The sequence below is a fragment of the Vulpes vulpes genome, chromosome 2 (assembly GCF_048418805.1).
Source record: "Vulpes vulpes isolate BD-2025 chromosome 2, VulVul3, whole genome shotgun sequence".
NCBI classification, from domain to species: Eukaryota; Metazoa; Chordata; class Mammalia; order Carnivora; family Canidae; genus Vulpes; species Vulpes vulpes.
The window spans coordinates 98,262,090-98,276,672 of NC_132781.1; the positions used below are offsets into that span (position 1 = coordinate 98,262,090).

Genomic DNA, 14,583 nt, shown 5'->3' on the forward strand with positions numbered 1-14,583 from the left:
GCCGGGCCGGCGCCGCCGCAAGTTTTATCATCAGACTCGGCCAGCGAGGGGTTTCCAACTCGAGACCCTGCAGAAAAAGGAGGCTTTGCAACGTGCTGCTAAATTGGAGGAAGCTGGGCAAGCCTGCAACTGACACATTAAAAGAAGAGGGAAAGCCGCACAGATATGTTTATAAAGTGATAACTAGATAGCGACGAATGTGGGCATTTTTTTTTTTTTTTTCTGGATCCGGAAAGTTAGAGCAGATTCTATCATTTTGAATACCTTTCATGTATGGATACGAAAGTGAATGTCGGGGTTCAAAGGAGTTCAGAAAAAGCATGTTTCGCTGTATTTGTTATTATTCAGCTCTTTGTTGTATACAAAGTAAAATTTAAAAGCAGGGGCTGAGCTACCCCTAACAAAAACAGGCTTGATTTCTTAACCTGAAAAGCATTTTCAAAATCACAGTGAAATTCAAAAGGGAAAAACGTGTCATTTGCTTTTAAAGCACGTTTTGGAAACAATTGCAACCCACCTAAGAAACTCTGCCTGTTTTCCTTTGTGAGACGTGTGGAAAAAATATTTCTGGCAAACGTCATAGTTCTAAAAAATGAAGATTTCCAACAAGTGCTTGCGAGTCTTGAAGACAAGACCAAAGTCATCGTGCGTGAAAACACTCAGGAAGAAATAATTTCAATCCTTTGGCCCAAACCTTTCTAGGGCAAGGGGGTAATTTTAACTTAGATTTATAATAGGCTTTGCGGAAATTCCTTCTAACATACCCATTACTAGTCTGTGTATGATGCAGCACTGTTTCCCAAGGTGGATTTTAAAAAAACAATTAGAATTGATCTCTGATGGAATATTATATTTACGCGTCATCATGAAAACATCATTTGACAAGAGTTTTGAATTACAAGAAAGAAGTTAACAGATGACGTTCCTAAATAGCATCTGTTTGAAAAGAACCCTTAAGAGTCAGTTAAAGGTAGTGGTGATTGTGATTTTGCATCTGAAATAGCTATAGAAGTGGGTTTTTTGTTTTTGTTTTTGTTTTTTTGCTTTTGAACACTTTCATTTTGCAGATCTTCTTCCTTAAACTTGCAATTCCTCATGGAAATCATTCAGTTATTTCGAGGTAGTCGGAGAAATTCTTCTATAAGAAATCATTTGAAGTGTAACTATGGAAAGGGTTGAACAGAGAAAACATTGGTGTTGAAAATGAGGTATTCTCAATCTGTTCATTCCTTCCACACTCATCCTCCCATGGTCCCCCTCCCCAACTACTTGGATTCAATTTACATTTTTTTACTTATAAGTCTTTGACTATTTAGAATAGCCTTAGAAGTTTATCCGCTATGCAGTTGATCGTAGAAGGTGAATCTTTTTACATCTCTTAGTGTTTCAGACATCTTTTTGGTTTCATTTAAAATTAAAAAAAATGTGTTACAAGTCATGATACACTTGTGAGAAAAACAACAAATGGGTGGAAAAAAGGGCTTGGATGGGGGTGGGTATGCAGAGGGATATGTAGCATTCCTGGTCAGGCTTTGTGATACTTTTTTCTTTAATATCATGTCATTATGTTTTCCACTTGGGCTTGTATCAAAGATCATTGCTTTTTTAATTGGAGAAAAGGGCCACCATATAAAAATTGCCTACATTCTGGCTCTTAAGCGCCACAGTAAAGTAAGACTGACAAAAAGTGATCGGAGGCTTGTGTGTTTAATTCGCCAAGAATGTTAAGCTTCATAAGATTCACCCTATGGGGCCATGTTGGACCTTGGCACTGTTACTGTACAATTTCAAGAGATAAATATACACATGATAGATTAAAAAAAACTAAGATGTGATACGCAGTTTATTAATTGAAGGAATAAAAAAATGAATTTGTCAACCTCATTCTTTCTGGGACACAATGCAGTTAATTAACATATTCTTGGGCTTGTTTCTGGATTTGCTAAGCAGTGGCTCCTTTCAGAGAGGAAAACATTTAAATCCTAAAAAGTTATCTTCTTTGGTCCAAATAGCAGTTAGCAACTCAGTTTAATTTCTTCTTCTTTTTTTAGGTTCTAGATTTGTTTCATTTCTTTCAAGGTCTCTTCCATTGTAAAAACTGATTTTCCTCTTTTCTGTGTCCAGAATCTTTTCACCTACCTAACCTTATTGTCTCCTATAAACAGACACCTAAAAAGTTCACTTTAATCACACTTTAATTATAACAGAAATGCATATCTTCAGTGTTAGTAAAAAAAAAAAAATGGGAACATGGACCTCACACTTCTTACATTACATTGATGATTCTCTGAAAAGTCAGACACTTAACACCCTTAAGTATTGTTGGATCATGGAAAAAAAACAGTCCAACTCTGAAATGTTACTGAGGTTTATGCAATGCCTAGGAAATCTAAAGGCATCTTTTAGATACTAATTTTCTACTAGTAATTACATGGTGTTTTAGCCCAAAATGTAAATACAACCAATATATATCAATTTTATAGCAGAAGGAGTAGCTCTGAAGCCAAACACAAGATTAACCAAGCCAAACCTTTTAAAGTAAATATTAGGCCTTGATTCTTAAAAATATTTAAAAATTTAGATTACATGCAATTTAAATTTCAGAATTACCTACCTAAACTTTCCAACAGTTACGTGTATCTCACAATAATATTAATTGTGATTGATTCTTAGTTTGTTTTGTAAGAAAATGGTGACTTTTACATGAAAAGGTGGTTAACATTCAAAGGCTACTTGAATATAGACAATTCTAAACTACCCGGTAAATAAAAAGTCTTCACCAATATTAATTTCAACTTTTGAAAATCTTTAAGGAGTCTAATTTATCTGAAAATTTCTAATTTATCTGAAAATTCAACATTACTTAGAAATTTCAGTTCAGTTGTACACACAAAATAAAGTCTTGCTTTACTCTGAAGAATGAAGCTCAGATTGCAAAGAGCTTTTAAACTTAAGAATCATACGTTAAATGAATATTTATTGTGGGCCTACTAAGTGCAAGAGTCTTGCTAGGTGGTATGGTGAATTAAAAAAAAAATCACCTGGTAAGATCAACATGCTTCATTAAATGGAATTTCCCCAAAGCAATTAACAGAATATCAATTGAAAACATAATTGAAATGAATAACTTTTAATGAAATTTCTAATAGTCTTCAAAATATAGGTGCCATGTGTGTATATCTAGTATAAAGACACAACACTCACTTATTGTGAGATTAATAAAACTAGTTTCAGAAGCACCTCAATATTTTTATCATACTAGCATAAACATATGGCTCATAATAAACTTTTCATGTAAAAGGTAGGAAACCAACTGAGCAAAGGAAAATATTTTCCAGGGATTCCTTATATACAAGAGGATATATCTGATAGTTTTTACAGATATAAGAAATTGCCTTTTGCATTCTCCAAATAATTTATTTAGAAACAAGACTATAGTATCTGGTGAGGTTTAGTAGATGAATGAAATCTAATAATTGCTTTTTGTTTTAAAGCCGTAGTATCAACTGCTTTTTGTTTTAAAAGCTTAGTATCAGAGCCAATACAGAATTTTAAACACTTAGCGGAAGTCCAGAATCTGAGTCAAATAAAATGCATTTAGTCTTAGCATTATAGAAATATTCCTCAATTTCTATACCTCATTATAGAAATGTACCTCAACAATGAGTAGAATAGACCAAACATAATGTGCACAAACAGAAGGGGAAAAGAACTTTAATTTAAAAAAGAGATAAATATAAGCAATATCAACCTATGAACCAAATTTGATTTTAAGTATTTCTTTCATAGTATCTACTTACGTAAATGATAATTGAAAAGGAAAATTTGGTGCCTAGGTTGAGGAATAAAGAAAATCATAAGAAGATATATTACCTATAAAGAAAAAAAATACAGTTTCCCATTATAGTAGGGTTAGAGGTTACATCATAAAATACTTTACTTGAGTTTTTTGTGGTTTGCCTCAGATGATTAGTTCAGAGAAATAGATGAGCCAGTACTGAGTTAGCTGCTGTTATGTGAAGAATACTGAGACAACAGGCTTTTGTTTTGTTCTACAGGTACTAGATATACTTTTTCAAAGGATATTTCAAGAATGAGGAATCAGATTTAAAGGGTAACATTATTTTTTAAGATTGAAATAGTCCTTTTGTATGAAGTTATTCTATAAATCCCATGGACTTTTCCCCCCCATTACCATGTATTTTTAAAAACTTACTTGAACTTTAACAAGGATGGCAATTTATACATTTTATCCATCCTAATATATGAGAATTAGCATATTGAGTCAATTGTCATATACACGTATATGTAGTAGATAGATAGATGGATATGTGTGAATGGGTATATACCTCACACAAAGGACAAATATAACTTGGTCATTGCTATATTTCCTGTATCAAAAACAGTCCCTGGCTCACAGTAAATGTTCAATAAATATTTATGGCATGAATAAATAATTAACTGTATATCTGAACCATTTTATAATGTGTTAGTTTCCTTTTCATTTAATATTTTATAGAAATAGATGAAATATTACACTTTTGATATATATAAGAAATGTTCTATATCTGGTATGAGTTGAAATTAGAGTGGCCTATTTACACCCATTATGTTTTTTTCTTATAATTTTCATAATTCAACATTTGTTAAATATGTTAAATATTACTTTTAAATAACTTGACATATTTTGTCAACATTTATATGTACATCTTTAATAAAATTTCTGCTTCAGATGCTGTTTTTTATATATAGGCCTGTTCTTATGAAATAGTATATTTTCTCTATTTTTCTAAATTTTAAGAATCTCGTATGAATGATGAATTTGTTTTATTTTGAAAAGAGCGAATGTTTACCTATATTTCTTTTATTAAGTGTTACAGAATAGGATAAAGTACCCACCTTCTTTACATATAAATTAATTCTATTATAAGAACTAGGCTCCAATGCATTAAAAATAAAATGAATGTATGTTTGAATAATTTAGTGCATTAAGGTTTGACTGCTTTGTTTAGGAAGGGAAGTTTCACATTGATTTTAACTCAAAATTACTCTTCATTAGAAGTCTGAGCCTGAGCAGGAATTGGATGTCAAATGAACTGGTATCCCTTTTAAAAGGGTAAAGATAAAATATACGGTTCAGACACAGAAAACAATACAGTTTTATTTGAAGGTGGTTTTAATTTTATACATATCGATGCCTTTTAAGAACATTATTGTATGTTCAGAAATTAATTGTTGCCATTCTCCAAAAAAGAATTTGCATTGTATAAGTATGTAATCTTTTAGTCCTGTTCTCTCAATGAACTGACAGCTACAAGAGAATTCCCATTTTTGTGTGTCTCTTTAGTGCATACTTTCCCTTACACCTTTAGATTTCCATTACTCTAGATATCTCATTTAGCTTTTAGAATGTTTGAGTATATTTGCTAACATATGCTTGCATTGTATAATATCTAATTATTAAACAGATTTCTAGCAGTTAATTTATTAGAAATGGAAAAAACAGCCATGCTACCATTCTTTTTTCTTTATGAGAAAATTTGGGATGTTTTTAAAGATTAAACCAGTCATCTTTTGGTGACTGACTAGGAGAACTCGGGTTCCTTCATCCTTTAGCACCAAATAACTGTATTTTCCAGATCTTCACATTATATTGCTAATTCCTGATAAACAACCATTTTGTACCTGCAAGTTATTAACCAAAGCCACGAATTCACCTTGTAAGTATGCCTGTCATTTAAACAATGTATATTGCTATTTCATGCCAAACTTTCATAATTCTACACTTTTTGCCTAAAATCGATGTTGGGCTTACAAGGATAGATACATAGGGGATAGGGCAACAGTGGAAGATTTTACAGCTCCAAAGTGCACAGTATCGGGTTAATTAATCTATTCAGATAGGCCTAATCTATTTTCTATTCGTATGTGAGGAGAGAGCTCCCATCTTTTTGCCACTTAAGTCACCTTAAAAAAAAAAAGTGACCTTAAATTTTCAAGAGTAAATTTGGAGTACAAGCCAAATCAGAGCACTCCCTCAGTCAAACCTGGACTTCCCTGTCTCAGGGTTTTCTCATTTGGTGACTGACTGGAACTTGGGTTCCTTCATCCTTTGGCATCACATTCCTGCATTTTCCAGATCATCACGTTATACTGCTAATTCTTGATTAACAGCCATTTGCACTCCCACACAGCAACCTGAAGGTATCGGTGGTGGTTGGTGGTTGGTGTTCCCTCTTGGAGTGTTACCCTAACCCAGGCTTTTGACCTTCAGTCGGTGATGCACTTTCATTTGTCACTGGGGCCAGTGTGGTGTGTAAATGGGCTGCGGATTCTGGTGGCAACTTCCACTGCGTGAACTTTGGGTAGAGTCCAGGATATGTGAACGTAATGGGTGGAGAAGCTGCGGCAGCACTGTGAAGTGAGCGCGGCCAACTGCAGGAAGCCATGCTTCACTGCACCCTTCCCGGAGGCCGGCAGACCGGCCCTAGCCCTGCTACCCTGGGGCCAGGGAAGAGCCCGCAGGTAGGTCCTCAACGCAGGGAGACGCTCGGGGGGAGTCAGCCCCCTCCGGCCACTCACAGAAAAAACCCCTCCCTCCGGGTCTCCGGCGCCCTCCTCCCTCCCAGGCCCCTCCGAGCCGCGCACGCTCGGCCCGCGCGGCCGGCGCTGCAGAAGGCGGCCCTACGTCCCCGCCCCCGCCCCCGCGTGCGCGCCCCCGCCACCCTCGCCGGCTCGTTCCGGCCTCGGCGCGCCGCCGGCGCCGCCTGCCCCCACCGCCTGGCACACCTCGGCGGCTGCGAGCGGCGCGGGGGAGGGGAAGGGGCCGGGAGGTAGGCCGGGGCTGCGGGCCGGACGCGGCGGCGCGCACGCAGGCCGGGCCTCTCCCGGGCCTTCTCCCTCACGCCGGCTGCGGGGCGGGCGCGCACGCCGAGTGACGCTCGGAGGAGGAAGCGCAGCCCCCTTCCCCTCCCTGGCTGCCCCTGGCCCAGCGGGAGCCCCCCCAGTGCGCCTGTGCGGAGGCCTACTTGATTATGTGTGCCCTCTCCGGGCTCCAGCGTTAGCGGCCGGGTGGAGGTGGGGAGGGAAGAAGACGAGGAGGCGGAGGAGGCGGAGGAGGCGGTGGAGGGGAGGTGGGGGGAGTCAGCAAGGACATGGCTCCTGACTCCTGTGCGGAACGTGAGTGACTGAGCGGCAAAGCCCGAGTGAGCGAGCGGCCGAGCGGCGGGCGGGGGCCGGGGGCGCAGGGAAGGGAGCGGGGGTGGGGTGGCCGTGCGGGGGGGAAGCACTAATTGGCTTGCATGTGTTTTTTAATGGTCCCCCCAACTCCCTCTTAGATGGTCTCTAGCGACCGGCCCGTGTCACTGGAGGACGAGGTCTCCCATAGTATGAAGGAGATGATTGGAGGCTGTTGCGTTTGCTCAGACGAGAGAGGCTGGGCCGAGAACCCGCTGGTTTATTGCGACGGGCACGGCTGCAGCGTCGCGGTGCATCAAGGTAAACACCCAACCGCCCGCCGGGCCGAACCCGGCCTGCTCCCAACCGTCACCGCTTCCCCCACCTTGGCAGCAACTGCCAGTTCCCCTTCCGCCCCTCCCCCCGCCCCGCCCCCGCCCCCGCCCCGCTCTGCGGCCCGGGATTGACTCGGAGGGTCCGCGGCGGGGCGGAGGGGGTGTGCGCTGTGCATGTGGGAGAAAGTGCGTGTGGCCTGGACTGTCATGTGATTCTGCGCTCACTCTCTCAAGTGTCATTTGGCCGCCGCCTGCGCCCGGGAGCCTTGGGGCTGGAGACTTTCCGAGGCGGTGGAGGCCGGGGGTGGGGGTGGGGTGGGGGGTGCGGGGTGGCGGCCTGCGCTGCTGGGGCGGCGGGGGCGTGGGGTGCGCCCCTCGGTGCTGTCACGGTGGCCGTGGGTCCGGGCTTGGGATCGTGGAGGCCCCTCCCCCTTCCCTGGCTGCTCCCGTCTGCCGCAGTGTGTCTGGAGACTTCCTGTGGCATCGAGTCTGGCTCGGGAATGCAGCTCACGGCGCCGGGGCGGGTCGCCGAGGCGGGGGGGGGGGGGGGGGGGGGGTCGGAGGGGGTTGCCGGGGCGCTTTAGGTTAGGGAGGGGAAGCGCCGCTGCTGCACCCCAAGCTTTCTGGCGGAGACCCTGCTGCTGCGGATTGGGAGTTTGCTGCGGAGAAGACAGTGGTGGCCTTCGGTCGCCGCGAGGTTGCTGCTGCAGGAGTGGCTTGGCTGAGCTGCCCTGGGCTGCTGGATGAGGCTGTGGAGGCTGCATCTGGCGACTTCCTCAGCCCAAGTGACTGAAGAGAAGAGGAGGTGGTGGAGCGGCCAGGGACTTGGGGGAGCACTTTAGCTTATTTCTGGGTGTACCCATTCGGTGAGCTTTCGGGATACTACAGAAAAGCTGGAGGACACCAGTAAGAGTTTTCTGGCCATTGAAGTTTCTTTTTCTATGTCAGGTGGTAAGGAAACAACTTAGATAGTTCTGGGGTGGCTCTTCTGCTTTCCCTTTTAGTCATTAACCCACCCTGCTTACCATTTCTGAATTTGGCATTGAGTGATGCAGAGATTTAGTAGTGTATTGGGAAAGATATTATCGAATGAGAAAAACTGAACATAAGGGGCGAAAGTTTATTCTTTATAAAATGAAATCTCAGAATGGGTAAGGGAGGCTTAGGTGATAGTGGGTACATCACCACAGTGCAGTTATCCCCATTTGTGTTTTGATGAACACCTTCGTCAAAAAAGTTGGATACCTTCCCTTTTTTAAGGAGTGAGAGCACTGTATGTATGTTGATACTGATTTTAAGGCTTTTAGAGCTGATACAAAGCTTTTCCAACACAGTGTTCATTGGCATTTGCGAAGGTATTTCTTAACGAATTGGATGCTAAATTATCAAGTTTGATTAATGTCATTTCCCAGTATAGAAAACATTCATTTAAACAGTTTTTTTTTTTGTCTAGAAGTAGTACTTCTCGATTACATTAAAATAAAAGTTTTTGAACATTGATGCAGTGTTTCTTGACTGATAGGACTTTTTTACACTGATATATTTACAAATTTTATTTTATTATTTTTAAAGATAATTTATTCATGAGGGACACAGACATAGGCGGAGCGAGCAGCAGGCTCCAAATGGGGAGCCTGATGCGGGACTCCATCCCAGGACCCTGGGATCACAACCTGAGCCAAAGGCAGATGCTCAACCATTGAGCCACCCAGGCACCCCTTTTACAAATTTTAAAAGGGATTTTAAGCTTAGCTTTGGCAGTTTTAAAAATTCGTGACTTTTTTTTTTTAAGATTTTTTATTTATTCAGAGGGAGAGAGAGAGAGAGAGAGAGAGGGGCAGAGACACAGGCAGAGGGAGAAGCAGGCTTCATGCAGGGAGCCCAACATGGGACTCGATCCCGGGTCCGGGTCTCCAGAATCACACCCTGGGCTGCAGGCGGCGCTAAACCGCTGTGCTACTGGGGCTGCCTTGTGCTGATTTTATAACCCTTTAGTGCTTTCCAATAGTTAAGACTTTTCTTTTCTTTCCTTTTTTTTTTAAGATTTTATTTATTTATTCATGAGAGGCACAGAGAGAGAGAGAGAGAGAGGCAGAGACACAGAGGGAGAAGCAGGCTCCATGCAGGGAGCCCGATGTGGGACTCAATCCCAGGTCTCCAGGATCATGCCCTGGGCGGAAGGTGGCGCTAAACCACTGAGCCACCAGGGCTGCCCTACTTAAGACTTTTTTTTTTTTTTTTTTTTATGATAGTCACAGAGAGAGAGAGAGAGAGAGAGAGGCAGAGACACAGGCAGAGGGAGAAGCAGGCTCCATGCACCGGGAGCCCGACGTGGGATTCGATCCAGGGTCTCCAGGATCGCGCCCTGGGCCAAAGGCAGGCGCGAAACCGCTGCGCCACCCAGGGATCCCCCTTTTTCTTCTTCTTCTTTTTTTTTTTTTTTTTTTTAACTTAAGACTTTTCAAGCTTCCTCTGAGCAAGCTCATGGGAAAATGTCAGTTGGTTATTAGTGTTCTAGGTTTTTGGGAAAATGTCAACTTTGAGTTAATTGAATATCTAAAATTTTTTTATTTTAAATTTTTTTATTTTTTATTTTTTTTAAGATTATTTATTTATTCAGAGAGAGTGAGAGAGAGGCAGAGACACAGGCAGAGGGAGAAGCAGGCTCCATGCAGGAAGCCCAACGCGGGACTCGATCTCGGATCTCCAGGATCACACCCTGGGCTGCAGGCAGTGCTAAACCATTGCACCACTGGGGCTGCCCTACTTTAAATTGTAAAAAAGATTTTATTTATGAGAGACACAGGCAGAGACACAGGAAGAGGGAGAAGCAGGCTCTCCACAAGGAGCCAGATGTGGGACTAGATCTCGGATGCCAGGATCATATCCTGAGCCAAAGACAGATGCTCAGCTGATGAGCCACCTAGGCGTCCCACTACATTTTTTTTATCTTTTATTTTATTTATGATTTTATTTATTTATTCATGAAAGGGAGAGAGGCAGAGGGAGAAGCAGGCTCCATGCAGGGAGCCCGACGTGGGACCCAGTCCTGGGTCTCCAACATCAGGCCTTGGGCTGAAGGTGGTAGTAAACTGCTGAGCCACCGGGGCTGCCCTAAAATAAAAAAAATTTTTTTTTTATTCATTTATTTATGAGAGACACAGAGAGAGGCAGAGACACAGGCAGAGGGAGAAGCAGGCTCCATGCAGGGAGCCCAACATGGGACTTCATCCTGGGCCAAAGGCAGATGTTCAAACCACTGACCCACCCAAGCGTCCCAAAACCTTTTTTTTAAAAAACTAGAGTGAGGGGCACCTTGTACAACTCCCTGGTTTTAGTACATTCACAGAGTTTTGCATCTATTATCACACAATTCTAGAACTTTTTTTTCCTAAAACAAAAAGGAAAGGGGAGGAGAGGAAGAAAGGAGAGGAAGAGGAGGAGGGTCAGAGGGGGAGAAATAATTTTTTTTTAAAGATTTTATTTACTTATTCATGAGAGGGAGAGAGAGAGGCAGAGACACAGGCAGAGGGAGAAGCAGGCCCCACGCAGGGAGCCTGACATGGGACTTGATCCTGGGACCCCAGGATCACGCCCTGGGCCAAAGGCAGGCGCCAAACCACTAAGCCATCCAGGGATCCCGGGGAAAAAGAATTTTAAGCATACTCCATTCCTAGCACTGAGCTGGTAGCAGGACTCAATCTCACAACTCCTGACATCATGACCTGAGCAGGAATCAAGAGTCAGACTCTTTTTTTTTTTTTTTTAATATTTTATTTATTTAGTCATGAGAGACACACAGAGAGGCAGAGACAGAGGCAGAGGGAGAAGCAGACTCCATGCAGGGAGCCCGATGTGGGACTCGATCCCAGGACTCCAGGATCCTGCCCTGGGCTAAAGGCAGGTGCTCAACCACTGAGCCATCCAGGCATCCCAAGAGTCAGACTCTTTAATGACTGAGCCACCCGGATGCCCCAGTTTTCATCAGCCTAACAAAAAAAACTTGGACCCATTAACAGTTACTCTCCATTTTTCCCCAACTCTCTCAACCCTAGGTAACTACTAGGGTACTTTCTGTCTACTGATTTGCCTATACTGGACAATTTATACAAATGGAAACGTCACGTTTAACAATATATTTCATTTTCTTCAGTATTTGTTGCTCATTTTGACAGGTGATTTGGCAATAGTTTTGTTAGATTATCTAAAATGCTTACTGTTTGTAGGCTATAGAATGAATTTCTGAGTTATTTGTAAAATATGTTAAATTCTCAATATTATCATAAAATAATATGTACAATTTGTATTGCTTATACTTATTTGAAATAACAAAAGGCTGGTCTTAACGGTTTTCTAAAATCTCATCCAATTTTTATTAGGTGGTAATTTATGTGCTAAATAAAAATACAAAATGTTTTCATTTTTGTTTTATGTGAATGGTCTGAGAGGTATTTTAAGAGGGCTTTGAGGGATGCCTGGGTGGCTCAGTGGTTGAGCGTCTGCCTTTGGCTCAGGATGTGATCCTGGGGTCTTGGGATGGAGTTCCACATTGGGCTTCCTGCATGGAGCCTGCTTCTTCCTCTGCCTCTGTCTCTGCCTCTCTCTCACTCTCTCTGTGTCTCTCTGTCTTTCATGAATAAGTAAAATCTTTAAAGATAAAAAAAGGGTTTTGAAAGGGTATTTGATTTTCCATAATTTAAAAAATTTTAACATATTTTAATATCTTTTATTTCTCAATAGCTTGCTATGGCATTGTTCAAGTACCCACTGGACCATGGTTTTGCAGGAAATGTGAATCTCAGGAGAGAGCAGCCAGAGTGGTAAGAACTGTTTATCAAAAACATTAAAATACTTCAACAAGTAGCTTAGAATGCTACACACTTACGTTACAGTTTGAATGCTTTTCAGCCTTTGTTCAAATATTTAATTTGGGCCAAATATTGACTTAATAGTTTTAAATCAATTTTATAAACTGTGAAAAACAAATTGAACCACATAAGTATATATTGAGGGATATTTTGAATGGATAAAACAAAGTTGTATTTGGGCTTTAGCTTTGCCTACTGTTTTAAAGGGTTAAATTGGTAATGAATGTAATGATAGTAGAACACAAGAAAGTTAAGGTGATAAATCTGCTAGATTTTATTAATGAATAAAAAAAAGACGAGTTTAATTTAACCCCTCCTACTTTTTTTTTTTTTTTTTTTACTGCATCTGCACGTGTATAGTTTAACGTTGAACTCAGTATTTTTAGACATTCAGTCGCTTTGGCAAAGCAACATACAAATCTTTTTTTTTTTACTTAGCTGGCTACCTTCTTTCTGAACATTTTTGTAAACTTGTAATCATAAAGGAGGTATGTTTATTCTTTATGGCCCAAAGCATTTTTTTCAATTGAACTTCTGGAAAGATCAGGAAGAAATAGATTTAATCTTCATTAATCATATAGAAATAATACCATTTGCAATGTGATAGTTCCTTCTTTTTTGTGTTGACTAGAGAATTTGACAGAAGGTAGAAAACATTTAAACATTTTGACTTATCTACCTACATATGTAGCATGGAAGCTTTTTATTTTTGCCTAGGCAATTTTTGATCAGAAGTAATGAGTGAGTAGCCTATCTAGGTTTGTGAAATTCAGAGCAGTGTTCTGTTCATATGTTTCGTTTGTGTGTGAGAATGCACTGTGGCAGAATTATAGCTATATTAGCTTTGCAATAATGGGAAATAGCAAGGAGAGGACAAAATCCGTAATATAAATTCTGGGATTTGATGTATGCATAGGTCTCCTTTTGTTTTTTTCCTTTTTGTAGCATGTTATGGTTTGGGAGTTGATGGGAGCTAACCAAGCTAAGGAAGTTATGCTGTTATTCATTAGTAAATACTGATTGTAAGATGAAGCTCCTGGGAGTGTCATAGTAGACTCAAAGTCATAGAAAGATTAGAAAATAGGAAGATAGGTATCAAGTGGGGAGATAAAGCGGTGAGAATGGGGAGTGGTAGAATGCCCGTATTATTTGCCTTAAATGCCACTTGTTGCCTGTTTTTTTTTTTTTAAAGATCTTATTTATTTATTTATGAGAAGACACATAGAGGGGCAGAGACACAGGCAGAGGGAGAAGCAGGCTCCATGCAGGGAGCCCGATGTGGGACTTGATCACACCCTGGGCCGAAGGGAGATGCTCAACTGCTGAGCCACCTAGGCGTCCCTTGTTGCCTGTTTTTAATTCGTTTATTCTTTCTGAGGGTATGGTTAAGATACCAAGGTGAATTGAGGTGGTTACCTTACAAGGTATATTGAAGAACACATTTTATTTTAGCTTTATTTAGTGGGATGTGGGGGACATTTGAGGTTTTATTTATTTATTTATTTATTTATTTATTTATTTATTTTTCATGAGAGACAGAGAGAGATCAAGACCCAGGCAGAGGGAGAAGCAGGCTCCATGCAGTGAACCCAATGTGAGACTTGATCCCAGGACTCTAGGATCACGCCCTGAGCCAAAGGCAGACGCTCAACTGCTGAGCCACCCAGGCATCCCACATTCAAAGTTTTATTTTATTTTATTTTTTTAAAGGTTTTATTTATTTATTCATGAGAGAGAGAGAGAGAGAGAGGCAGAGACACAGGCAGAGGGAGAGGCAGGCTCCATGCAGGGAACCTGATGTGGGACTTGATCCCGGGTCTCCAGGATCACGCCCTGGGCCGATGGCAGGCGCTAAACCACTGAGCCATCCAGGGATCCCCCACATTCGAAGATTTAAAGAAAAGACACAACATCCTTTAATTCCCTATAGTGTACAGTTAGATAAGATCCCTTGTAAGAAACAAAAAGTGATTATAAGCTTAAATAAGCAGAGAGAGAAAGGGCAGGTTATATTTTTAATTTTTTTTTTAAGATTTTATTTTTAAGGGGTGCCTGGTCCATTTAGTTAAGCAAGTGACCCTTGGTTTTGTCTCAGATTGTGTTCTTAGGTTTCTGGGATGGAGTTCCACAGCGGGTTATATGTTCAGCATTGGGTTCTGCATTAATGAAGCGTGGAGTCTGTTCAAGATTCTCTCTCAGGGCTC

General features: G+C 41.4%; 1 protein-coding gene across 27 annotated transcripts in view; it reads left to right on the forward strand.

Annotated features, from left to right (window-relative positions):
• Positions 1-6,379: 6,379 nt before the first annotated feature.
• The window catches only part of MLLT10 (MLLT10 histone lysine methyltransferase DOT1L cofactor), a 249,580-nt gene continuing 241,376 nt past the window's right edge, over positions 6,380-14,583 (forward strand). For 8 of the 27 annotated variants that reach the window (XM_072749337.1, XM_072749338.1, XM_072749339.1 and 5 more), the window contains exons 1-3: positions 6,380-6,525; positions 7,338-7,497; positions 12,252-12,331. In XM_072749337.1, coding sequence (XP_072605438.1) covers positions 6,448-6,525; positions 7,338-7,497; positions 12,252-12,331 — 318 coding nt within the window. In that variant the 5' untranslated portion in view covers positions 6,380-6,447. Of the gene's footprint in view, positions 6,526-6,742; positions 6,834-6,889; positions 7,206-7,337; positions 7,498-12,251; positions 12,332-14,583 lie in introns of those variants that run through there. The other 19 variants (XM_072749340.1, XM_072749343.1, XM_072749351.1 and 16 more) reach the window with 10 other exon arrangements.